At 37.6% G+C, this 27,845-nt stretch overlaps 1 protein-coding gene across 9 annotated transcripts in view; it reads right to left on the reverse strand.

Annotated features, from left to right (window-relative positions):
* Window positions 1-623: 623 nt before the first annotated feature.
* TJP1 (tight junction protein 1) overlaps window positions 624-27,845 on the reverse strand; it is a gene marked incomplete at its 5' end in the record, with an annotated part of 307,681 nt that continues 280,459 nt past the window's right edge. For 5 of the 9 annotated variants that reach the window (XM_084642443.1, XM_084642450.1, XM_084642447.1 and 2 more), the window contains 5 exons: window positions 624-2,151; window positions 9,549-9,692; window positions 11,185-11,402; window positions 12,949-13,426; window positions 17,577-17,749. In XM_084642443.1, the coding sequence (XP_084498569.1) occupies window positions 2,057-2,151; window positions 9,549-9,692; window positions 11,185-11,402; window positions 12,949-13,426; window positions 17,577-17,749 (1,108 nt within the window). In that variant the 3' untranslated portion in view covers window positions 624-2,056. Of the gene's footprint in view, window positions 2,152-9,476; window positions 9,693-11,184; window positions 11,403-12,948; window positions 13,427-17,576; window positions 17,750-27,845 lie in introns of all 9 variants that reach the window. The other 4 variants (XM_084642446.1, XM_084642451.1, XM_084642444.1 and 1 more) reach the window with 3 other exon arrangements.

Consider the following 27,845-nt stretch of genomic DNA (forward strand, 5'->3'; position numbering starts at 1 on the left):
GAACATTTTTGTCCCTGAGCCTCATTTATATTCAATGTGGCAGGTATCATATTCAGCACTCAGAGAACTTCATTTGCATATTTGTCAATATTTGCACATTGAGAACTTTGTCATTATTTATAGCGGGCCAAAATGTATCTACAAGTTCTCCAAACCCTTGGAGTGATGGAGTTGACACGAGGAATCACTCTATAATGGTCCAAAGGTTGTCCATGTAAAACACACTTTCACACATATGACCTGACAGGGCTTCAGCCTCTTGGAATTGTCAGTCCTCATCCATGACAAAAGGCAATGTTCTCATCACAGCATATTGCATGACTAATATTTCAGCTATGTGTTGGGGTATTTATAAACAAATTTTTTCCATCTTTAAGACTTGTCTTATGGACAGCAAGATGTTTGGTCATCTCTATTCACTCTTGACCTTGCAGCCAGAGCTGATGGTTGTTTTCAGTGGGAGTCTCCCAAAATAAAGTTCTACTGAGCATGAGTAAGGACAGCAGAATCTGGTCCTTAAAACAGAAGCTGAACGGATTTGGAAGTGTGCACATAAATGCATTTTGGAAACAATAAGATACTGAAAATATCATTTATTATTTTAAAAACAATTTTATTCTGTATATTTAGAAATGTGTAATTTTAATAACTGCAAAGAAAAAATCAGCCACACCTGAATAGCTAATAACTGATTAACAGAATGCAGTGGTATATTATCTAAACAGTAGTAGTGCTGATGTGCCATAATAAATTGTCTATTAGTAAAAAAATACATTTCAGGGCACATAGTATAGCATCCTTATCACAAATTACAGTAGGGAGATTTTTCAAGATTTTAATCAAACTAGAGAATTCCGAGTTATATTCTTAAAATGCAGCACTTAAAAAGGTAACAACATTGTGCATTTTTTAAAAAATGTCCTTGTTTGTATATTGTAGAAATGCTGCTTTATTGCTGCAGATGTCAAAGTTCAAGGCTCAAAAGGTATGAGAATACAAAGATATCCTTAAGAAACTTTGTTTTGTTTTTATATATATTTATATATAAAAAGGTAAAGCTTATAAAAGTTAATTTACAAACCAAGAACAAAAGTGGTATGCACGCTTTATATACAGGCATTCTATAACATCTATAAATTTTCAAATGCATAGCAGAAAACATACCATCATTTTCTTCTGCTTCTCTTCTGGTTGGTCAACACAAACAATACTTGTTCTCTAAACCAGCAAGTTCACAATAAGTCACTTTGTCAATCTGTTTCATGATATATTAACTAGTTAAGCACAAAAGCCATACAAACTTAGTAATACAGAGAACTATGAGAACTAAGACTATTAAAAACATGAGGGTAAGGCATCCCTGCTGGTTAATATGTCTGTAGTAATGTGTTGGTTAATTTACAAATCCACAGAGGCAACTGAACCATAGTCATCTCACATGCTCTCTATCTTTCCCATGACAAAGAAAATTAACAATGTTTTCATGTACAGTAAGTAGACATGCTTTTATAAGCCTCACAGTAGAGGAAAACATCTAAGTTGTGCTAGTCAAAAGTTTACAGCTACTTTATGGGACATGTACACCAAAAGAGCCATCTAAAAACCAGAGATGGAAATATAGTATTGTGTATTTTAACATAAAAGTAAAAACAAACAAACAAAAAAAACCTCCCACCCCCAAGTTTAAAAAAAAAAACAACCAAAAGCCAAATTCTGTAGTTCAACCAGTGGACTATGAACCAAATTCAATTTTTCTGTATATATTCCATTGGTACTTCATTGGTACTTTAAAGTTTTAACAATGAAACATTAGCTATGTTCATTAAAAAACCCAAACCCAACATTCAGAACCCAGAAGAACCCCACCTTGTTTCCACAGTACACTTCCCGTTTGCGGCATGTATTCTGACCATGGTTCAAGAGTGTACTTGCTAACCATTGTTAGTAAAAGCAAGATGCTTAAACACTAAGTTCCGTTAATACTTGATAGAGTCATTCAGTTTATATGTAAGGTCCATCTCAGTTTCACATTATTTACTCAGACAGCTAATTTAGATTAGAAGTGGTCAATTAGGACTGAGACACAGTTTGCTCCAACAAGATAGTTTGGATCTCCAGGAAGAGACTTGTTCTGCCAGGTTTTGGGGTCACCTGTGGGAGGAAAACACAATGTTGGTGTTTAGAATCCAATGTCAAACAGTGTACATCTTGAAAGAACCATGTTTTTGGATAGTACCTTTTAATTCAGAATCAGCATATTTTGCAATAAAAAGTATAGTTTGTATTTTATTGAGAAAAATAGGATAGTACAGTTTTAATTTAGTAAACTTCTTGTTGTTGTGGTAATTCAAGAGGGACTTGGTGGTACTCAGGGACTGTTGTACATACAAAACAGATTTGCTCTGAAGCAGCACCAACATAGTGCTTTCCTTTCAAATGATCAAAACTAATCTATATTGGATACTCACAGGACTTCTGTATTAAAAAACAGAAAATTAGGACATTTTACTAAGCTACATTGACTAATCCTTCAAGAATCTGTTTCATAATCTTAACAAAGATGAGTCAAAACTCAAGATAAGTTGTTCTACTCACTATGAAGTAGCGGGAATTTAATTTTGTATTATGAGTAATAATTTTTTTTTATCTGAACACAGTATACCAGTAGTGCAGTATAACTGACAAAAGATGGTTACTTACCTGTGTCATAACTGTTCTTCGAGGTGTGGATGCAGACATGTATTCCACTCAGCTGTTCACATGCCCAGTGCACCAAAGCCAGAGAAATATGCCTGGCAGTATCAGTACGGATGGTGCTTGTGCCCTTTGCTTTGTCCCTCCCCTGACTATATTTGGGTGGTGCTGCCCCAATCCCGTTCAGTTCCTTCACATCAAAGCTTAGGCTGGAGACTCTGCTGCAGAGGGGACAGAGGGTAGGTTGTGGAATACATGTCTGCATCCAAATCTCGAAGAACAGTTACAATACAGGTAAGTAACCATCTTTTCTTCTTCAAATATCAGCAGACATGTATGCCACACAGGTGACTCAAGCTGTTTAATGAGGAGGTGGAGCTCAGAGTCTATTTAAACAGTGACTGCAGAACTGCCTTCCCAAAAGTTTGCATCAGTCCTTGATGCTGTGGTGACAGCATAATATCTAACAAAGGTGTGCGCTGGAGACCACATTGCAGCACTGTAGATATACACTATGGAAACATCTCTAAAAATGCTGTTGATTTATTAAGCTCTTGGTGAATGAGTGTATAATTACTTTGGGGACATAATCTAAGCCACTCCAAAAGTCGTAGTAATATAGATATTCATTTAGAAATGGTTTGAGCTGAAACCAATTGTCCTTTCATCCACTCAATGTAAGATACGAACAGACGAGGTAATGAACGAAATGGTTTATCCTTTCCGAATAAAATGCCAAATACCTTCCTCACCTCAAAGACGTTCTTCTACACCCAAATATGATATGTGGAAAAAAAATACAGGTAAGTAAGTGTGACACTCTGTACCTCGAAGTAGCATCCTCGAGCCCCCATATTCACCACTGTGATATGATTGATATGTTTGGTGCAATACATGCCTTATGAGGGATCATTTTTAAAAAGTCTTGATCTGTTGAACACTAATATTCTTTTGGATTCTATGTACTATCATTGTATGTGAAGTATTGCTGTATGTGCTCCTGAAATATGTTGTGAGATTGGGAAACTCCCACAGCTAGCCTTTCAGCTGCAACAAAGGAGGGCCAGACAAGTGTTGATGTCTGATCAAAAAAAATCCACTTTTCCAGAGGCTTCTCAGAGAGTGCACATAGGCAATGGAGACTGCCTGGCCCCAACATCACAGGAAGCATCTTTCTAGCAGCTGGAAGAAGGTATAAAGAGAGAGACAAGTATCATCATCACTTGGCCTCTCGCCTCCCTCTCCCCACCAATCTTAATACCTGGAAGATTGTCCAGAAGACAAAGACTGAGATCAGGAGATTGGTCCCAAACTGGAAAGGAGTTCAGTCTGAGTATTAAGAACTGTAAAATGCCTGTAACAGACAGTGGGGTGAGAGTCTGTTTGATTCAAATCTTGCTTAGTCTGTTAAAGTTAGAATTTAGACTGTGAATTTATTTTTATTTATTAGGTAATCAACTTTGATCTCTATGCCTGCTACTTATCACTTAAAATAGTAAGTCTTTCTGTAGTTAATAAATCTGTTTTATATTTTATGTATGTTTTAGGTTGAAGTGCTTGTGGAATCTCAGCTCAGATTACAAAGGCTGGTGCATGTCCACTTTTCTACGAAGAAGTGGCAAATTTATTAATGATCTTTTCATTGCCCAAGGGAGCCTTGAGCAGTGTGGTGGGCTGGGGAGATTGACTGTTGCCTCTCTCTGAGTGGCTCAGGGAGCATTCATGCAATATAGGTGGGTTTTGGGCTACAAAAGGCAATGGCTGAGTGATCATAATGCCTGGAGGGGTGTTGGTGCTTGTCACAGTCACAGCTTTGTGGGAGACACCCAAGGCAGGAGAGTTTAGGAGGCACCATGGTCCCACAGTTCCAGGTTGTACCCTGAGGATTCCTATAACCTGATTTAGGTAAAACATCTCTCTCTTGACAGAAATTCTGGGTGTGGTCTTAAAATTACCTTGTCTTTGCAGGGCTGGGTGTGCAGGGAATGAGCCATTAAGACTTGTAATTTACTGATTTGTCCAGTGGATGTGATAGCTGCCAGGAAGGTAGACTTCTGGGAGAGCAGAGCCAATGAGTAGCTCTAATGGTGAACCCATTAGTGCAGTCAGCACCATATTAAGGTTCCACAATGGCACCATTTTCCTCACTGGTGGAAAGAGACAGACAATGCCTTTCAGAAACCTCCCTGCCATAGGACTTGAAAATACTGACTTTCCCCGAATAGGACCGTGGAAAGCTGAAATTGCAGCCAAATGAACTTTCAAGGAGCAAAGACCAGGCCCGAAGATTTCAACTACAATAAATTGTCGAAAATGTTCTGAATCTGGGCTGACAGATGAATTCCCTTAGAGATCACCCAAATTGAAAACTGCTTCCTCTCAGACAAGTAGGTAGGTGGCCCTCGTAGATGATTTTCTACTACTAAGCAGAACTTCTCTAACTGCTTCTGAACACCACATGTCTTCCTTATCTAGCCACGCAAAGTCACGCAGTAAGGTGTAGACTGTCTGGCCATGATGTTGAATCAACAGGTCACGGCAAAAATGGAGAGACTTGTGAGGTCAAACTGATAGCATATGGAGATTGGAGAATTCTCGGTCATGCTAAAATCATGATCAGCTTGGCATGGTCCAATTTGAGGATAACCTGAGGGATAAGAGGGATGGGGGAAGGCACACAGTAGTTCGGACCCCAATTCAGATGAAATAGGTTTGTGAGGCATCCTGGCATTCTTGAAAAAGGGCCCTCAGCACACTGTTCTTCAGTACCCACTAGTGGTTGTTCGAGAAGATTCTGCTAAGGTGATCGGCCAGCTGATTCTGAGAGCCTGATAAGTGAGCCACTCCTAGCATATTTTTTTCTTTGATGCAGAAGTGCCAGAATGTTATTGCTTCATGACAAAGTTGACTGGAATGGGCTCCTCCCTGCTTGCTGACATAGTACATCACTGTGATATTGTCCATGAGTATTGTGCACTGCTGTTTCCTGAATGTGATGCCAAAAGGCCCGCCACACATTGTACATTGCCTGCAGCTCCAGCACATTGATATTACAGGACGCTTCCTGTTCCAACCACAATCCCTGAATTATTAATGATCCCAGATGCACTCCCTAACTTATGGAGGAGGCACCAGTGACTAACATTCTGGAGACATGGCACTGACAAAGGGAACCCCTTGAGACACATTGTCCTGAATTGTCTACCACTGCAGAGCATTTGGTATTTCCAGAGGTACTCACACCAGAATGTCTAGTGAATGGTAACTTGGACAATAAACAAGCCTCACATGCTGCACTATGTAGGTACATGTGGCCATATGGCCTTATAACTTCTGACACACTCGGGCTGTTGTGGTAGGATGTGGAAGTCCAGACATAGGTGGTTTTTTTGGAGGACCTGAGAAAGAGGAACAGAATGTCTTCCTGCTAGAGGCCACCTCAGAGTCCTGCCGAGGAACGTCAGCATACTGGTACCATCTCCTGTGCTGATTTAGGCCTCATGGCTTGCTCCATCAGGTACTGCTTGAGTCTCAAGTCCCTTGCCGTCTGGGTCCTTTTCTTGAAGGACTTACAGATGGAGCCCCTAGCCTTAATGTGCCCCTCTCCCAGGCCGAGCAAACACCATGTGTGGGTATCACTATTCAGAATTTCCCCTCCACATAAAAGGCAATGTTTAAATCCTGGTGTAGGCATTCCACTGGAAAAACTACTGCTGAATTTCCAAACTAATCTAAAGTATTGCTAATAAACAACTAACTAAACTGTTTACAAGAAGTTCTCAAAGACCGGGGGGGGGAGGGCAGTGTGAAGAAACTGGGTGCTCCAACTCCAGTCTCAGGCAATGAGAAGGAAGTGAGAGGGGTCAGGGCAGCGCCACCCCTATGGGTATGACTAGGCGAATTTCTACAGCTTGTGTGTGCTGGGCACGTGCACATCTAAATGGTATACATGTCTGCAGCAACTCAAAGAAGAACTACTAATCTTCGGGAGAAACTTTGCTAAAGCACTGATGTTCTAATGAGATAGTAATTTGCTGATATTTACATTAGATAAGATTTAAAACTGATATGTGTTCCACTTTTGGTCATTAAAGCTCCTGTGACACTTTCTTTAAAAACAGAGGGATTATTCTTGGTTGTCATTTGACAGAACTCAGAAGATAAATTCCAGTCTATACTTATTGCCCCTTGTAGTTTCAACTGGAGAAGTTCCCCACTCAATAAACCATTGCAAGATGTTGCTAATCCAAAATATAGTGTCCTCATTCCACCATTTCAGTGGTAGATTAAAGAACATTACTATGTTTATCTCAAAGCCTACAGGATAAATGTCACTATAAAATTTCAGTAAAATGGGCCAAAAAATACATCTGTCTTAAGATTTGGAGACCTCATTTACATAATACAGCATCTCAAACCTTTGTGCTAAAGGAGACAAATGTAAATTCCACAGTTTTCTGGAGAAACCCATGAAAACAAATATGAATTACACAATTTGCTGAAATGACACCAACACGTAATGTGGAGGCTGGGAAAAGTAAAAAATGGCCTAGGGTTGTCACATGTATGTAGAGAATTTAAAAACAAATCAATTGATTGCAGCCAACAAATGCTAATTATTTAAAACTGTTCTCAAATAGAACTTTAGCTGCTGGAGGATTTTCAGTTCTGTAAATACATTAATTCCATTCAATATGGAAACCTGAGTCTTTTTAATACCTGAATACATTTGCAAAAGGTCAAAATTAGATTGTAATAAGAGTAGGTTTTAATCTCACAGATGAGGCAATCTGAAACATTTTAAAACATACACCTATAGTGCAGATTAGATTCTAACCAAAACAACCTATAACTGTTACTCCACAAATTGAAGATACAACTACTTTCCCACGATTTGCACATTTAAATCCTTTGAAGTAATGACCGTACAATATCAAACTAATACAGTGCAACAAGTGTAATATAAAAGGAAAATGAATGTACTGTTAGTTAAGATGCAATTTAAATTCTCTCCACTCAAAAGTTAAAATGAGATTAACCAAGAATTTCAGATGTTTTAGGGATAATATAAAAGTATTTCTGACTTAAGTTTGGCAGAGAATAGGTCAGTATATGTAATTAAATGTTCATTTAAAGAACAGGACATGGAAACAACTTAGAAAAAGCTGAGATCAAGCAAAAGATTGACTAGAAAAAGCACCATAGTGTTGCAAACCACCTCTATAAAGGCACCTGAAAAATCAGAGTCCTGTAACCAGCTAATTTAAAATGAGAAAACAAATATTTATTTAAGACACAGTATGGTCTACTTACATATCAGAAGACAGAATTGCCTAATTCTGAAATTGTCTCAAAAAGTAAGATTACTGATACATCCCATTTCAGTTAAACAGAATAAAATGTTGTGTTATAACTCCAATACAGAAAGTGTTAGTACTTGTATATGCTTTATCTCTCTCTCTCTCACACACACACACACACACAGAGGCTAATTTGGGAGAGGAAAAAGATGGGTCTTAAAGCAGTTTTGATTATTATTTGGGAGGACTAGAGTTTCTCCTTTCATTTCAAGTAAATTCATGAATAGATTTTTCAGTTACAAAATATAAGTACTTTTTAAAAATTTTATGTAGTTATGATGGTGTTTTTTGGGTCCCCGCCACTTAAGTATTAATGTTTTAACATTTCAAATATGTACATACAGTTAAGTTGATGTATGGAACACATGCATATAATAGCATAAAAACCATCCAAATGTTGATTTCTCTAAATCAGATGCCCATCATCAAAACTGATGCTCTAATCTTTCAGTGTCAACGCACTGTTGACAGGTATAGATACATTAATGACAATACATTTTGTTTTCAATACTGTATACATAAGTATTGTGTTTAAATATTATATACAGATTATATGTACACATTAGGGGTGTAAATCTTTCCATTGTAATGTTAGAAAGTAGCTGAATAAAACCTTGACTTTCTTTAAATGTACAGATATTAATTTTTAAATTGCTGTAACTTCAGACATTTCATGAAATTGCTTGAAAACTTACATAAAAATTCTACTTCAGCCTAATACTGATCACCCAGAATTTCAGCCAACAATGTTTTCTCTGTTCCAAGTAAGGGGGTAAAAATGGTAGTGAGCATAGAGGAAAAAAGAACAGGCATACAAAACTGAAACCTGGTTACAACCTCAACTATGAAAAGCCTCTCTCTACAATTCTGGGTTGAAAAAGGAGGTTGGTGAAGAAACAGGTGGAAGCAAGCAAGAAAAGTCATGTGGAAAATACAGCCATATTAGAATGAACTGTAAAATGCTTTCACAGACAAACACTGTAGTTTCCTTAAATGGTCTGATTGTAAGCATCAACTTGCAAACATGAAAACAGTTAACATGTAATAAGTCATGATTTATAAATGTAGAGGTTAACATTTACAATTTCCCAAATTACTATATGGCCAATTAAGCAGAAGGCATGAATTTGTGGTATAAAAGCCCATTAGCAGTACCTAATCATTTCCCCCAATTTATTTAAGTGCAAATTTACAATTTTAAAGTGTTTGCAGCTGTAACAGTCCTCAAAGAAGAAAAAGCGGAAAGTGTGATGATATTTAACGGACCACGGATAAAGTAGATAATATAATACTGTATTTCTTTACCATTTTGGTTTGTCAACCACGATTTTAGCCATGAATTTGCACCATGAGTAATGAAAGTGAAATGGAGAGTTTGACACAAATACAATGATTGAGTTATTATATATTACACACGGTCACCTTTAGCCAAGGGATCTTAAATTACACGATAGCACCCAAAAGCCCCAAAAGGACAGAGGGAGGACAGCATACCCGACGAGGAGTCGGAGGATTTTAGAGCAAAAGACCAACCATCAGGGGTCATAGACGCACAATGTGGTAAGCGCAGCTCCACTGGCTTCAGGAATTTTAGTCCATGGGGCCCACACATTACCAACGGGCTAAGCAGTGTTTCACCTACAGTTAAAGAGAAACAAAAATAAAAGGTTACCAGTAGAAACCTGTTCTCCTTGAAATACATTCAATATTTTTTCGATACACAAACAAGAGCAAAATATGAAGAAATTAATTTATAAAACCTATGAAAATTCAGCCTTGCAAATAAAACAGAGCTACTCAGCAAGGTTGTTTCTGGTTGCCTTTCCTATAACCATACTCCAGTGAATTTCAACTGGACCGAATCATATTACAAAATGAAAGGCACAGGGCCAGACAGGCCAGATTATTTGACTACATTAGAATTTTTCTGACCTGTAATTCCAAACATGTGCTGCTATACATGCAAACATGTGAACCTCTCAGTGCCTTGCCAACACTACAGTTTTGCTCATACTACTGCTAGAGGTGGTTTACCTGCTAGGATGTCAACCATCTTAGTGTTTACAAGGGAACCCCAAAAGACTCTTGTTAAAAGTAATAGCTGGGCTGGCAAATAGTTGCTTAAGAGCCCAGCCCTCTCATAACAGTCAGAAGGTATGGAACAAGGAATTCAAAGTTTTATTTTTGCAGTTAGCCGCTCAAGATGGCATTGAGAACATGCTCCTCAACTAAACAACCCATATTCAGATGATAGATCTAGGGTTGCTTTGAATCTTGTGTCGCAAAGTACCAATAGTGTCTTCATTGTAAATTCCAGAAATCGAAGTCCTGAAGGAGAGAAAAACTTCTCCTTAACTTACATAAATGAGACACGTATATGTTTAAAGGACTACTAGTTTCCATTTGCCTAGGTTCCGGGGTGGCTATTGATAAAAGAAACAGACTACAATTAAAAAAAAAAAAAAAAAAAAAAAGATTCCTAGGTTATATGCTGTACTACTTGCCACTTTAATACACAGTAAAAAGTGTGTGTTTTAGGAAACAGCAATAGTCATTCAGTGATTGCCTCATCTGGCTTGTCTGAAAATCAAGACAAAAAAATAATCTCATTTGCTTTAGTATTTTCTACCTCACACCTATTTTTATAATGCAAAAAAGGAAAGAAAAAATGTGGCTGTTAGCAGCTCTTTGAAACTTCCAGCATTTGAGGTAAATTTTCTCAATGTATTTCGCTAACACGTCTCTAAATTTTTAAAAAGATAAATTACATAATGCTTTCAGTACTATATCATGTGAGGAAACATTAACCTGGCAGACCAGAATATACCCATTCACTGACTATAGAGATAATGAAGCAATGAAAGTCCATTTAAAAAATTATTTTCAAAGTATATTAAAGTTTAATTTGTGCATGTCAACATAGACTTAGATATTAAAAATTATAGTCAAAATTGAGACACCCTGAATTATTCTCCCACCAGAAAATATAATTGAAAAGAATACTACTTCCTCTGTACTTCTAGTTTGTGAACTTCTTGGGGCAGAGACCATGTCCTCCAATGTTTTGCAGTCAGTGCTTAGATAATGAATAGCAACAGATAATATATTAAGATACAAAGACAACTCTTACCTTTCTCTTTGTCTAAAGGTGGGAGGATACTATTATCTCTGCAGACCTTGAAATAGATTTCTTGCTCTATTCCCTCTGGAATGGCTCCTTGTGGTATAATTATACTAACTCCTGTCTCTATGGAGCTTAAAACGCCACCATTGCTGTTAAAAACACCTCTTGCTGTGGCTACTACAGTGTGTCCATCCTCCTCCTCCTCATCCTCTAGTGCTGAAGGACTAAATGTGAGATAGATAGATTAAGCATAGCAGTTTTATATACCTCCCCCAAAATCAGTAGCACACTCTGTATTTTGAATTAATTTACCAATGCAACAGTTACATTAGGCAGGCTAGCCCTTTTAAAGTGTAATCAGTCTCAACTAAGAAATAAGCCAAATAGACTAGTGTAATTTTTGCTTATCTTTTGAGAGAAAGGGTAAATGGAGATGCATTTCTGCTGTAATGAAAGAATTAACTTGGAAATTTACCCACAGCATCTGTTAACGACAGATTTTGGACCACTCGGAACTAGTTAGGTTTTAGAATTCTCAGTTTTTAGAGTTGTTTTGGGATAGTCTCCCCAACTACAGAGCTCAGCATAAGAGTACTAAAATTTACTAGAATTCTGTTGTTCCAGCACCTAGTTTGTCATGAGTTTAGTATCATATAAAAACACAAAGCAGCTGTATTGATTATTGTGTTGATAATTCTTATATGAACCTCACTGAGACTTTTCTTTCACTTATCTTTAAGGACAATTTGTCAGCCTTAACTTCTATAGCATCAATAAATACCACTTAGAATCCTACCATTTTCCAGGCTGTGAAATGAATGCTGCAGAGGACTGGAAAAAACCCTCACATTTTATCAGGAGGTTTATTGTACTTAAGTTGGTTTTATGTCAATTGCAGAAGTACTCATCTCTTTTGGTAAAAGACCAATAATTTAACAACTCAGGATCAGCTCAGCTTCTCATGGCATAACCCCCCCGCCCCAGCTGCTTTAGCACAAACTGCTCGTTCTTATGTTACATTACTGAATTTTAAAAAACAGTAAAAACTATTTCAAATTTGAATCATACATTATGGTCACATAACACATGGCAAATGAGACAACATATTTTGCAAAGATTTTACAAACAAACACCCTATTTTAAAATAAACAAATTGAGGAAATGCTCAAGTTAGCTAGAAGTATGTCCCTTATAGATGAGTGGATTTTCAGTTTTATGGTAGCTTCGTAATTTGAGTATGGGTAATTGCATCTTCCTCTTAAACAGTTATATTGTTTGGTCTCAAAGCAAGTACAACACCATTGTTGAAATGACTGCTCTCTTTTCAAAAGAGTGTTTTTAAAAATTTACCTGAAATAATAATATAGCCTCCTCAGCACATACAAGACCACTCACACTGAATGTGTAGTGTTAAGCTGTGACAATAATAATTTAGTAATTCCAACTTCTGGAAAAGGGTTGTTTAGAGCAAGACTTGTTACTTTTTACTAAAAGACGTACAATAAGAACCATGCTGGACACAACTTCACTATTAAAAAGTAGGATACAGGGAGACAGGACACCCACGTCTCCCCAAAAGCCATTGCCACGCACTTCCCCCCCAATTCTCTGATCAGTCTCCAGTGTTAGTCCCAGGAGATGCATCCTGGTTTTTGATTACAGAGTCTGGGCAAACTAACAGCAATTCATCCAGGACTGAACACTGCCTAAAAAAACCTGCAATTTCATGAGCAACTCCATTCTTTAAAAACATTTAAAAAAAAATCTTACCTTACAGGAATGGCTTTAGGCACAGCATTAATGTTATTTGGTTGATATTTAGGCTTGTCTGCCAGTATGGAGAATGTATCCATTCCACTGTCAAACTCCGAAGGCTGCAATGAGCTGTGCGCTTTTAAAATTGGTTGAGGAGAATTTGGAGCCTTTGAGGGCAACTCTGGTTTATGCTGAGTTTCATTTGGCAGGAGATTGTGGTTGAATTTAGGACTTTCAAACTTTCGCTCAAATGGCCTGGCAGCACTTGTGTAAGGCTTCGTTGTAAAGCGATTATAAGCCGGGGTGACTGTTTTCTGAGTCTGCTCAGTTCCATTAATTGGACCCTTGTCAGGGAAGCTTTTCTGAGGATAGAAGGTAGACTGTACAGTGTCCTCTCGGTTGGAAGATCTGAAAGTTGCTGGTTTATTTTGAGATGGAGGTGGGTCAGGCTTGGGCACTGTGGAATTCTGGAAATCTACGGGCATACAGTTAACTGTAACACAAAATGGAAAAAACCACACATGAAAAATCCATAATATGTAAGCCTTAATATTCCATTTTACACCTCAGACACTTAGGTCTATTATGAAAAATTTGTATGTGCAGTAGGGCTGTCAATTAATCGCAGTTAACTCATGCGATTAACTACAAAATATTAACTGCGATTAAAAAAACTAATAGTGATTAATCGCACTGTTAAACAATAGAATACCAATGGAAATTTATTAAATATTTGTGGATGGTTTTTCTACATTTTCAAATACATTGATTTCTGTTACAACAAGGAATACAAAGTGTACAGAACTTACTTTATATTATTTTTATTACAAATATTTGCACTGTAAAAATGATAAAAGAAATAGTATTTGTCAATTCACCTCATACAAGCACTGTAGTTCAGTCTCTTTACCATGAAAATGTAACTTACAAACGTAGATTTTTTTTTTGTTACATAACTTTACTCAAAAACAAAACAATGTAAAACTTTAGCGCCTACAGGTCCACTCTGTCCTACTTCAGCCAATCGCTCAGACCAACAAGTTTGGTTACAATTTGCAGGACATAATGCTGCCCGCTTCTTATTTACAATGTCACCTGAAAGTGAGAACAGGCATTCGCATGGCACTTTTGTAGCCAGCACTGAAAGATATTTACATGCCAAATATGCTAAACATTCATATACCCCTTCATGTTTTGGCCACCATTCCAGAGGACATGCTTCCATGCTTATGATGCTCGTTAAAAAAATAATGCGTTAATTAAATTTCTGACTGAACTCCTTGGGGAAGAAATGTATGTCTCCTATTCTGTTTTACCCACATTCTGCCATATATTTAATGTTATAGCAATCTCGGATGATGACCCAGCGCATGTTTGTTTTAAGAACACTTTCACAGCAGATTTGACAAAACACAAAGAAGGTACCAATGTGAGATTTCTAAGGAGATATATAGCACTCGACCCAAGGTTTAGGAATCTGAAGTACCTTCCAAAAATCTGAGAGGGATGAGGTGTGGAGCATGCTTTCAGATGTCTTAAAAGAGTAACACTCTGATGCGGAAACTACAGAACCCAAACCACCAAAAAAATGAACCTTCTGCTGGTGGCATCTGACTAAGATGATGAAAATGAGCATGCATCGGTCCACTCTGCTTTGGATCGTTATTGAGCAGAAACCATCATCAGCCTAGACGCATGTGTTCTAGAATGGTGGTTGAAGCATGAAGCGACATATGAATCTTTAGCGCATCTGGCACGTAAATATCTTGCGATGCCGGCTACAACAGTGCCATGCGAACACCTGTTCTCACTTTCAGGTGACATTGTAAACAAGACGTGGGCAGCATTATCTTCTGCAAATTGTAACCGAACTTGTTGGTCTGAGCGATTGGCTGAAATAGGACTGAGTGGACTTGTAGGTTCTAAAGTTTTACATTGTTTTATTTCTGAATGCAGTTATTTTTTGTACATAATTCTACATTTGTAAATTCAACTTTCATGATAAAGAGATTGCACTACAGCACTTGTATTAGGTGAATTGAAATATACTATTTCTTTTGTTTTTTACAGTGCAAATATTTGTAATCAAAAATAAATATAGAGTGAGCACTGTACACTTTGTATTTTGCGTTGTAATTTAAATCAATATATTTGAAAATGTAGAGAACATCCAAAAATACTTAAATGGTATTCTATTATTAACAGTGCAATTAATTACAATTAGTTTTTTTAATCACTTGATAGCCCTAATTTGCAGTAGATGTAGTGGGATATGATCATATGTTACTCACAAAGTTAGCATTAAGGGTTTCAGAACAGCACTGAAATTAAGCTACTGTTTAAAAGAAACATTATTAAAATTATATTTTTAAGAAATATAAAGGCTTACTTCCCATTTCTGGTCCTACACAGCCATGGCATAGGAATTTATAGTTTTCAAGAAATGTAGGACTTGTAGCCTAGTTTTGGTCTTCTATAAAAAGTGTGTTACATTTAGGTATGTACTTCTTAGCTGTCAGCCCTGCTAGCTTCCTAGTTGTAGGACAAATATGAAATTCAAAAATTAGAGTTAGCTTAAGTTTACTTAAGAAAATATATTTATGTGTTGTGAAGAAAGGCCCTGACTAGCAAGTAGAATGAAGGCCTTGAAAATAATAAGATATAAGGCCAGAAGGAATAAAATAGGGAGGATTTCTGATTCAAAGAATAGCTAATGAGAGAAGTGAAAATTTCTAAAAAGAAGGCCTCTCTCTAGCCAACAGGGATAACTGCAGATGGTTTTAAAAAAGACAAAAAAAAGAGAATCTGTCTTAAAATGAGCCAACATGACCCTTTCCTAGCCAACACACCAGTGTTAAAGCATACGTGAACCAGGTGCAGTGGAAAAACCTGTTGCAAGGAGAAGGGGAAGAAAGGAAATCTTATCTGCATTAAGACTGGAAATAAGGGTAAACTGTCACAAATTGGTTTGTAGCTGAAGTCAGTAACTGGCAATATCATATCACTTGTTTGTTAAAGAGGATAAAAAAAGTAAATTATTGAAGGGTTCATTGCTAATACTTGTCTGACCACACCTGAGCCAACCAATACGTGTTTAAGAACCCCTGGGTTTTGCTGGTTTGTAAGCTTGTAAGTGTTTTGTTACTGTTTGAATGTAGTAAAATGCTTTACTTAGGCTTTTTAGGTAGGTTTAGAGTAATTGTATAAGTGCTATTTTGGCCTTTGGGTTGAATAAAGGAATTTATGGTTAAATTAATTTTTAGTGGTTTCCCATATTAATAATCTCAAATAATAATTCCAACTCTAGTATACTTCATAGTGGTATGTCGCCTACACTTTTGTTACCTGTATTAGCACATGTACAAATCATACATAAAACAGCATGTCTTTCCATAAAACATATGCCTAATTTACACAGCACAAATTTGCTCTAACCTTTTTATGAAATGGAGTAAAACAAAGCCACAAGTAGCTGAAGTGGCTGGAACCAAACAACAGATGAGCTACACTGCAACATCATCATAAGCCTGAGCTAAAACAAAGGACATTCTTTGTTAAGGCTGCCTAAACAAAGTAGAAAATTCTCTATTTTTGGGACTTGAGAGAGAGAACACATCATACTCAAAGAGTTGTGGGGGATGAGGAGGAGCTGGGAGACTGCCTATAAAGGAGAAAACAATAACTATGAAGACTAATCTGCTTTATCTCCGTTGAGACTGCTAACATGGAATCAACTACAATATAACAGTTGTTGCAATATGGAATCTTTCCCACAAGAGGCTCAGCTACCATCAAATTTTTTCATAGAACTCAGTAGAGTCTCCAAATTGTAAAAATATAACATTAGCTGATTGGTCCAGATTTCAACTAGTTCAAGTCCCGTAATTACTGTATGTCAGTGGTTCTCAACCAGAAGTAGGTGTATACCTGGGGGTATGTAGAGGTCTTCCAGGGAGTACATCAACTCACCTAGATATTTGCCTAGTTTACCAGCACGCTACATAAAAAGCACTAGAGAACTCAGTCCAAACTAAAATTTCATACAATGACTTGCTTATACTGCTCTGTATTACTATACACTGAACTGTAGGCACAATATTTACATTCAAATTGATTTTATATGGTAAAAATGAGAAAGTAAGCAATTTTTAGTAATAGTGTGCTGTGATACTTTTGTATTCTTATGTCTGATTTTGTAAGCAAGTATTTTTTAAGTGAGATGAAACCTGGGGGTATGCAAGACAAATCAGAATCCTGAAAAGGATACAGTAGTCTGGAAAGGTTGAGAGCCACTGTACTAACTTATACATCCAAGTCCCTGACAAATAGAGATTATTGTATCTTTAAGTGTAAGTGGTCTAAGCAAGATTCCCCATTAATTGAAATGATTGCATCTTTAATCAACACTTTTATATGAACCTATTGGTTCTAATTCCCCAACTAATTTAAATTTTTTTACTTAAACTTGGGTAGAAATTATCGCTGTGACAGATACTTCACGTGCAAGAACTGAATAGTTCAATTTTAAAAAGTTTGTGCAGTAACTTAAGTCTGTACTGGAGAATAGGAAGCTAGGCAAACAGAACACTTGCGTAAATTCAACACTGCATTCTATTAGACGTGCCAACTTTCAGATTTCATACCCTCAGAAAGTGCAGACTTGGGATGTGCCTGAAGTAGTACGACAGGATTATTAATCGACTGAGGTTGAGTATACTGTACTGGAGGTAGGGGAGGAGGAGTAACTTGAGGAACGGGCTCATAGCGCTTTTCACCAACAGGTCTATCTGGGGGCTCAGCATCAGTAGGCTTCCCCCTGTTGGAAATAAAAGAAAAACAATAGGCTGACTTGTCCAATTTTACAAAAGTTTTCAGTTTCTGAATTCACCATTGTTTCTCCTTCTATAATACCTATAATTTTCATCTCTTCCTATGAACATTAACAGTTTCTGTATAACATTCAGTCCTAAGTACAAAACATTCATTTATAAGCACAAGAGATTTCAAGACAACACTGAATCTTTAAAAAGATTAGTAACACAAACCAAAAGATGGCAAACAAAAGGCAGATGACATTTTGGGTGTATTTTTGTGATGTTTTGCTCTAAATCCTTTGTTTTCAATTTAGTTTGGGTGGATTTTCAATTGAAGAACTGTGCTATTATTTAGGTAGGTATTAAAAAATAGTTTAATTTTAAATTACCTAGTTTTTTTAAAAAGCATAAATTGGATGTGCTATAGAAAGATTGATTTCTGTCAGAACTCTTCTAAATACACCCGATATTTCAACAATGCCATCTTAATTATAAATGCAATCAGCTTAAGCTTCACTAGCTTTATGTGCATAAATTTTAGCTAGTTAAATAAGCAAGCAATTTAAACTTAAATTTCAAATATTTCTCAGGAAATGGCCAATTTTCAAAAATACCTATAGTTTTTGGCTATCGTAACTTAAACCTACTTTCAAAATTATTGTGTTTAAAATTTTAGGTGCACATAATGCCTGTGATAAATGTAACAGTGAGAGGACACCTTAAAACATCCTCACATCAACGGCAATCTTACCACTTGATGTTCCTTTTCAAGTAGTCATAGCTAGTGTAAGAGCCAAGAAATCTAGGTGATGGCAAAGCAAACAGCAATAGAAGAATGAAAGAAAAATGGTCATTCTATCTTAAGCACATTATTTCTTCATACTTTGAGTTAGTCCTAGAACTGTTAACATGACAAGACATTGTACAAAGAGACAGAATTAAGTTAGTCAGCTAGCATTCTGACACAAGACCCTTACTGTATATGTATATGTATAGTGATCAGACGCTATGCTTAATATGAAACTTTTGTCTATGAATTACAGGCAGGTGAGGCCTCACAGTAGATAAGTTCAGGTCAGACTGAAACAGAAACCTTCATTATATCTTGACCACTACTTAGTTAGAGTGCAATGAAAGAATTTCAGACCGTCATTCTACTTGACTGTAAATAGAATTTTAGTATTCTGAATTTGATATACTGTAGGTGCAATGCATGCTTATCTTATCCTGGGGCTATTTACTACACATATGCTGTTGTCAGTATTGCACTGCAAATGACTGGCTGAGAAAGTTTTTATAGTGAAGAGTTCAATCTTATTCCCAGGGAAACTCTTTCAGCTCTCCATTATCAGTGTCCACACATTAAAAAAAGATTTCTGGTCAGCATTACCATGTCCTGTAGTTACTCTCCCAAATAACGATGATATTTTAATTCTGCCTACTGGGAGAAGAAAGGTGAAACACACACTCTCTCTCTCTCTCTCTCTCACTTCATGGTTTGTGTTGTGTTGATCTTTACTATTGTGATCCCTTTTTCTTTCTTGGGGAGTTGGGGACTACAATCAGGGAGTAGAAAACCTGAAGTGGAGCATCCACAGGGACACTACTCGAAAAGAAGAATTATCCAGATATTCTGCAGGTATATTGTTCTAAAAGTTTAATATTGTTTTTATCATTGAGAAAGCAGCAAGATTTATGCAATAAACTGAAAATTACTACTAGCTCCATTTTCAATTAAAATTTGGGAATATTCCTTCCAACATACATACAACTCCGCTTAATGTTAATATGCGCGAATTTCAGTGAGAATGGACCTCTTCCCTCTCTATGGAGTACTTTAAAATTGTCCAAAAACATCACTTATGGTCGGTCATATTTAAAAAAATAAAATAAAGTACAGAGGCTATTCAAATAGTGTTCTCTTTCTAATCCACATAAATCAGATGCAAAGATGAAAACTAGCCTCTAACTGAAAAGAGCTTTGATATCACCTCATCTATGAGTGGCTCTCAGTTTTTATTTTGGTTACTTATTTTAAGGCAATTACTAGCTATGTAGTTGACAATTGATCGAACCCATTCAGCTTGTAGGACTACAGTCTGATATAGTGGCATTCACAAGTATTCTACTACAACATTTAAAAAAATTAACCTAGTACAGATTTATAACTATTCGATAGACAAAAAAAAAACTTAGCCAGTTTAGACTTCAAAATGTAGACTGCATCTGAAAACAGGATCTCTTTGGAAGGAAGAGTATTCCACAAAAATGTAGCTTTATTTTAAATGCACAAGTTTTATTTTTATTTCCTATTTTATTATGGTAGCAGGTAGAAGCTTCAAGAAAGAATCAGGGCCCCATTATGTTGGGTGCTCTAGACTGGTAGTTATCAGACAGTCTTTTCCCACTGACAGAAAGAAATTGTCAATGAATAACCAACATACTGAAGAACAAACAGTAACTCATTGTGAAGGCACTGGGAGCAATGGGTAATGCAACTGAATAAATGGGTAGAGAACATTCTAGAAAATTAAGAGAACATTGGCTCTTCCTGAAAGAATGGACAAGATCCCACGTGGTGCATTCTATGGTTCCCCCCAATTTGAACCCCAGAATACTGCTCAATTTGAGATTAAAAAAAAAAAATCTCAAAGATTTTTGAGGCGAGATCACTCAGTTCTGCCTCAAGGAGAGAGCTACTCTCTTTGCCCATTCCGATACGGGTAAGATGAAACATAAAAGCAGGACACCCGCAGTCCCAACCCTGAAAAATGCTGTGAGGAGATTGGACTGGGATGGCCACTCTCACAGCTAGTAAACAAGGCCTGTGACTGCAAAAAGTCAATTATCCTCATTTTAAGATCTGAAGATGTCAGTATTGTAAAAGGGCACTTTGGAGCTGGGCACCTGGCCAACGGCCACAACTCTCCGGCCACCCAACTCTGAAGGCAGTGCAGAAGTAAGGGTGGCAATACCACGAACCCCGCATAAATAACCCTTGTGACCCCCGCAACTCCCTTTTGGATCGGGACCCCAATTTGAGAAACTCTGGTCTCCACTGTGAAATCGGTATAGAATAGGGCTAAAAGCACACAAAAGACGAGATTTCAGAGGGAGAGACCAGATTTCACGGTCCATGACGCATTTTTCATGGCCGTGAATTTGGTAGGGCCCTGTCCAGGGGCTCCGACAGGACTCCCATCCCTCATGTGTTTGGGGAGGTGGGAAGCGTCAGATACTGCACTTGGTGGCAATGTGAGCCTCCCCAAAGCAGTGGTGGTGTTAGCCACTGATGGAGAAGGAACGGGGGCAGACGACACAAACTCCAGAAGTCTGGCCACAGTTCTTCTCCTGATTGGGAGAGAGAGGAAGGTAGGGTCCCTGAGGTAGGTAGGGAAGGAACTATCCTATGCTCACTGTAACAATGAGGAAAAATCCACTAAAAACACTTCACTATTTTAAGTATATATTTATAGATAAGAAGGTTATGAAGAAGCTTTGGACACAGAAGATTCTGACTCAGGCCATGCTGTGGTGAGAAGGACCTGGAGAGCTGTGGGTCCGGACTGACCCTTATGCCCTCAGTACAGAGCACGAGGAGAGCAATGGGCGCAGACCAACAGACACTGCTTGCTAGAAATCTCCAATCTCAGAAACATGAAGCACATGTGTACCCACGTGTGGAATACCCAGAACTCAAATAGGAATCTTTACTTTCATCAGGTTTTACATAAAATTGTACAGATATTCCCGCCCCCGCCCCCCTGCCCCGTTTATATTCTTGTAAGAACATCCACAATGTATCTGAGGTTAAGGCTTTGTTCTCCTCTAATTTACACCATTTTTACACCAGCTACACTGACTTTAATTAAGCTACTTATGATACCAGGGCCAATGAAAGGATCATCAAACTCATAGGCTGTCTACATTGGGAAAAATTTACCAAAAAATTCTCACTGGTTCCAAAACCTGCTGCAGAGCACTTTCGTAGAGTGGTGGCTCTGGCTTCTAGACTCACTTTTACCACTCTCTTAGTTAAGCCTGCTGAAAAGTAAATTTAATCAAAATGGTGTTATATATCCAGCTGCAGGTCCCTCACCTACACTATGGCTCCTACCACTTTTCAATAAACATCCTTTCATCTCAGTGGTAGAACAGTGCACAGAAATGGATATTACTCATTTTCTACTTTTGTGACAAATCTACACAATTTGTTCAAGTTGTTAAAATAAAGCCACTTTTTTCATACTGCACAACTGGAGGAATATTTGTATAAGTTTTCCCAGGGTAGAGAAGGCCATGATTTTATCCTAAGATATAAACCCAACTCAGAGACAAAGTTTTCAAATGTTATTTTTAATCTTTGTTCTACCTTATGTGGACAAGACTGTAATTTGTCAGTTGCTGATAAAGAAGTTAACAATAGGTGCAAATGACCGAGTGCTGAACACAGTTTAACCTCAAAGTGTAGAGGTGGCCAAATCATGTTCATTGTTCAGGAATAGTGATGAAGCTGACCAGAAACAGCCAGCAGCGTTTCAGAAAGAGCACCAATGAACTTTTTAAATTTGCAAGGTCTAATATTACCCCTTCACTACAGGGCAACCAGAATAATTCTGAAAGAAAACTTATGAGAGAAAGAAAAAGTGAACAGCAAGACGAGACTGAGTAAAACAATACCTTCAAACACATGACCTAAACCAGGGGTCAGCAACCTTTCAGAAGTGGTGTGCCGAGTCTTCATTTATTCACTCTAATTTAAGGTTTTGCGTGCCAGTAATACATTTTAATGTTTTTAGAAGGTCTCTTTCTATACGTCTATAATATATAACTAAACTATTGTTGTATGTAAAGTAAATACGGGTTTTAAAATGTTTAAGAAACTTCATTTAAAATTAAATTAAAATGCAGAGCCCCCGGACCGGTGGCCAGGAGCCGGGCAGTGTGCGTGCCACTGAAAATCAGCTTGTGTGGTGCCTTCGGCATGCGTGCCATAGGTTGCCTACCCCTGACCTAAACCTAACAGTTCAAAACAACCAGCCTTTTACAATCAACCTTTAAATGAAAGGCCACACTGCATAAGGAGAGTTTTGCTCTAGTGTCTATAATTGAGAATATACTCTCCTAAGCAACAGGCCTATAAAGCAAAGGAGAAGAGGGAAGAGACAAAACTATTCCATGTACTACAACTTCTGACAACTAGAAGACACAAATGTGACATTACCCTTACAAAGGAGCTTCACTGGTGCCACATATTTTCTAAAATGGACTTTTTGGCTTGATTTCCCCATGAAGAATGCCTGATTGGTGAACATAAATATGATGAATAAAAACATTTGTACACATACATTTCTCAGTGCTGAACCTGTAACGTGAGATTCTTTCAAATGTAAAGTTACAACTTGACATTTCTTATAAAGGAACACCAAACCATTCAAACTGCTAAATAGATAAGTTTGCTTACAGTAGAGAGTTTACTGTTACCAAGCAGACAGATTTTATTACTTACTTTACTAGTCTATTTTGTTTCCAAAACAGCTATGTAAATTTGTTAGGGGCAGGAAAATGTATATAAAATATTAATACAAAATTTGTCAGTCAATGGATGAAAAATATTTTAAAATTAATGGAGTCTGCCTACCCGATGTACAGTGAAACTGTAAGCCCAGATCCAAAAACGTACATTTCTTCTAAATACAAAAACCATCAATAAGACAAGTGCTGAGTTATAGCATTAGAAATTCATAATTATGTGAATCCTCACACAGAAGACTCATGTCAGTATTTAACTTTGGCTTGTCATAAACAACTGTGTTGCATCTGACCAAAATGCACTGCTCCTGTCTAAATATTAAAATTATTTTAAGATTATGGCCCTACAAAGACTTATACAAATGTTTAACCTGAGGCATAGCAAAAGTCCTGTTGACTTCAATGGGGCTATTCACACTGCATAAAGCTAAGCAGGAGCCTCTCCTCAGGATCAGAGCTTCTATGTGGTTTTTCAAAGCAAGTTGCCAAGAAATTTATAAAAATAGACATTTCATACAGCAGATATCTAGATGTGCAAGGTGCCTTCATGAGGTAAATATAAACTGGGAGGGGCGGAGGAGTAGACATTCATTCTAGGCTCAGAGTTTCTTTAACACCACCACTCCATTACTTGTTGGATTAGTAATTTCTTATCTATCAGTGGCTAATCGTCTATATACTATATGAGATTTGTGCAAAAATATTTAAGTCACTTTCTTGCTATTGGTGAGTAAGAAAAGCCAAATATCATAAAACATTAGCAAAAATAACTGGATATTGGGATGAACACAGATCATGATTTTAATATGCAAAACCACCAAACCCAAAGTGCTGTCGCATTTAACTGTACACAATGCATTCATGTCAGATCTCTTAGGTGGCTCTACTTTTAAGATGTCCTCAGAAGGCCCTCCCTCTCCAACAGCTTCAGAGGTTTATTTTAAAATGTTAAATACTCTAGTAGGTCCCCTTACAAAGTCTGAATAGAATACATGAAGATCACATACTGAAAAGCTACTCTCTTCCTTAAAAGCATCCGGATTAGCACCACAGGAATTTCAGCCCAAAAGCTATTTTCCCCAATCGGAAATGTGAAGAGAAGAGATGAAAATGCCTCCCCCTTCCCATAACCACATCATTGTTGTTGAAACGTTAACCATTAACTCTCGTGAATTTAATTAAAATTACTAATACAATCCCCATGCTAATAGAGTTTAGGATAATGGGTAAAGTTTTCCGAAGTGCCTACTTGACTTAGGAGACTAGATCACATATTTGAAAAGCTCCTAAATCCCATTGAAAGCCAATGGGACTTCAGTTCCTAGGTACTTTTGAAAATCTGACCCATCATGATGCTGTTTATGTGTTATAGTATTTCCCCCCTTTTCTCTTCAGTAATACGATCAATGAACACCATTACATGGTGGTTTTATGCATACGTATTTCCCCTTTCCCTGTTAATACCACCATGCAGTTCTAGTATCATTACACTTTTGCTGCCCTTTTATCATAGCCCTTTTATCGACAGTGGACAAAGAATAGCGAAATACTTGCCTAGTGAAATGCCCCTTACTGTACTGCAGTGACCGTTTAATTACAATAGCTAATGTAGATGAATTAATCCCAAGTGGTGGGTCACTTTTGTCTTTAAAATGTTTCAATTTTTTTTAAAAAAACCAAGAATTTCCCTCCTGTATTATCCATTCCTACCTCATTTACCCACCACCTGCTTTTCTACAGTGATATCAGGAACACTGCCAAGAGCTCACTGTGAAAGTAGACAAAAGCTTTTAGGAAAAAGATCCAATCTCTAATTTTTTTTCTCTGCTCTTTGAAAAACTGTCTTGAACCTGACAACTTAACTGAGATCCAAAAGACAATTTTATGACAGAATTGCCTATTTGCGAACAGCACCAACAACTTAGTCCCTCATCTCCAGAGCACAGTAAGTGTCCTGTTAAATTCTGATGAAATCTTACAGCTCAGCCAGGCCTGACTTTGCTCAGCCATTACTACTCCCACCTAAAGTTGTTATTTTGTTTACAGTTATTTGTTTGCATTTCCCTCTTACAAGTCAGAATGTTCATCCTCTCAGATTTCACCATTTTCTGTTTGGTAAATGTGAATTTCTTCTAAAAGAACAGACACTAACCTCAGTTTGTTTAAATGCAAGCATCTATGATGGCAGCACAAAAGATTACAGATGAGGAACTATAGCACTTGTTCATTGATACTGCAAAGCCACATAAGAGTGTATACTCATTTCTCTCTCAATATATACTTTGCATTCGTAGAACATTCCCCATCAGTGTAGGGCAATTGCTGGAGGTCAGTTAAATTTGGTGCCTGAATAACAAACATTTTGATGTTAACTATGCAAACTTGCACAAGCTCACTGAATTATCAAACAGCAGTTACTGTACTTATTTTAAATTGTACTGGGGAAACTAGCTTTCTAGTAAAATTTGTGCTGCTTTGTCTAAGACTACTTGGATTGTCATAAAAGCTTAACAGAGAAACAACATTTCAAAACACCTTAACTCAAACTGCTGCTTTGTTCTTTTTATACACTAATTTATTATAAATGGAGCTGAACCAATAATTTTTCATGAATGATTTATCTAATGGAGCCTCTTTCTACTCACAGATCAGGATTTCCTCAAATATTTTAATAAAATTTTTATTTATTTATTTATTGCAAACTTTTGCACCTCTGCACAGATTGCAAACAGGTCCCTGGATTTTCCAGGGTAGTAATTCAAGCTGCATTAATTGTGAATGACCAAAATAGCACCAGGACACTGTTTTCATTCTCTGACCACAACTGCTTCCTATGCCAATATTCATTTATACAGATTTAAAATTCAGCTTATGCACATATTCATGTAGATGTTGAAACTGGCAATCGGTGAAGATTCACACCAGTAAAGGCACATGTATTTTCATTAAAGGTGAACACAAACAGGGGCACAAGCACGGCCAAGTAAATTTTTAAAAGTGGTTATTTGTGGAGAGTATTTTTGGCCATCTTTGCCCAGTTCTAACTATTTTTTTAATTCCTCAAGTTGTACAAACTATTATTTAGAAGTTACTATAACAATATTAACAACAAAAAACCTTAATGGAAGAGGGATATTAAGGTACCATTAGAGACTTTTTTTAGGTTCCTCCCATTTCTAGTGTTTGTCATGAATCATCCAGAGAAGAAAGCTATTAAAATGCATTTCAGTACTGTGGTTTGGTTTGAAAACTATTTTTCGTTACACTCCTGCCTCATTTCTACCACGAACCTTCGTTATTAACTAGAGTGATTTAGCTCATTGAAAAGAAGTACTTGTGGCACTTTAGAGATTAACAAATTTATTTGAGCATAAGCTTTCGTGAGCTACAGCTCACTTCATCGGATGCATTCAGTGGAAAATACAGTGGGGAGATTTATATACATAGAGAACATGAAACAATGAGTGTTACCATACACACTGTAACCAGAGTGATCACTTAAGGTGAGCTATTACAAGCAGGAGGGGAAGGGGGGGGAGGAGGACCTATTGTAGTGATAATCAAGGTGGGCCATTTCCAGCAGTTGACAAGAACACCTGATAGGTTTCAGAGTAGCAGCCCTGTTAGTCTGTATTCGCAAAAAGAAAGGGAGTACTTGTGGCACCTTAGAGACTAACCAATTTATTTGAGCATAAGCTTTCGTGAACTACAGCTCACTTCATCGGATGCATGCAGTGGAAAATACAGAGGGGAGATGTATATACACAGAGAACATGAAACATTGGGTGTTTATCACTTCAAAAGGTTTTCTCCCCCCACCCCACTCTCCTGCTGGTAACAGCTTATCTAAAGCGATCACTCTCCTTACAATGTGTATGATAATCAAGGTAGGCCATTTCCAGCACAAATCCAGGGTTTAACCAGAACGTGTGTGTGGGGGGGGGGGGGGGGGAGGGGTGTGGAGAGGTTTTAGTTGTGGGCTGAAGGTGATGGCTAGTGGCGTTCTGTTATTTTCTTTGTTGGGCCTGTCCTGTAGTAGGTAACTTCTGAGTACTCTTCTGGCTCTGTCAATCTGTTTCTTCACTTCAGCAGGTGGGTATTGTAGTTGTAAGAATGCTTGAGAGAGATCTTGTAGGTGTTTGTCTCTGTCTGAGGGGTTGAAGCAAATGCGGTTGTATCGTCGAGCTTGGCTGTAGACAATGGATCATGTGGTGTGGTCTGGATGAAAGCTGGAGGCATGTAGGTAGGAATAGCGGTCAGTAGGTTTCCAGTATAGGGTGGTGTTTATGTGACCATCGCTTATTAGCACCGTAGTGTCCAGGAAGTGGATCTCTTGTGTGGACTGGTCCAGGCTGAGGTTGATGGTGGGATGGAAATTGTTGACATCAGGGTGGAATTCCTCAAGAGCTTCTTTTCCATGGGTCCAGATGATGAAGATGTCATCAATGTAGCACAAGTAGAGTAGGGGCATTAGGGGACGAGAGCTGAGGAAGCGTTGTTCTAAGTCAGCCATAAAAATGTTGGCATACTGTGGGGCCATGTGCGTACCCATAGCAGTGCTGCTGA

The sequence above is a fragment of the Lepidochelys olivacea genome (genome assembly GCF_965140295.1).
Source record: "Lepidochelys olivacea isolate rLepOli2 genome assembly, chromosome: 10".
In the NCBI taxonomy this organism is placed as follows: domain Eukaryota; kingdom Metazoa; phylum Chordata; order Testudines; family Cheloniidae; genus Lepidochelys; species Lepidochelys olivacea.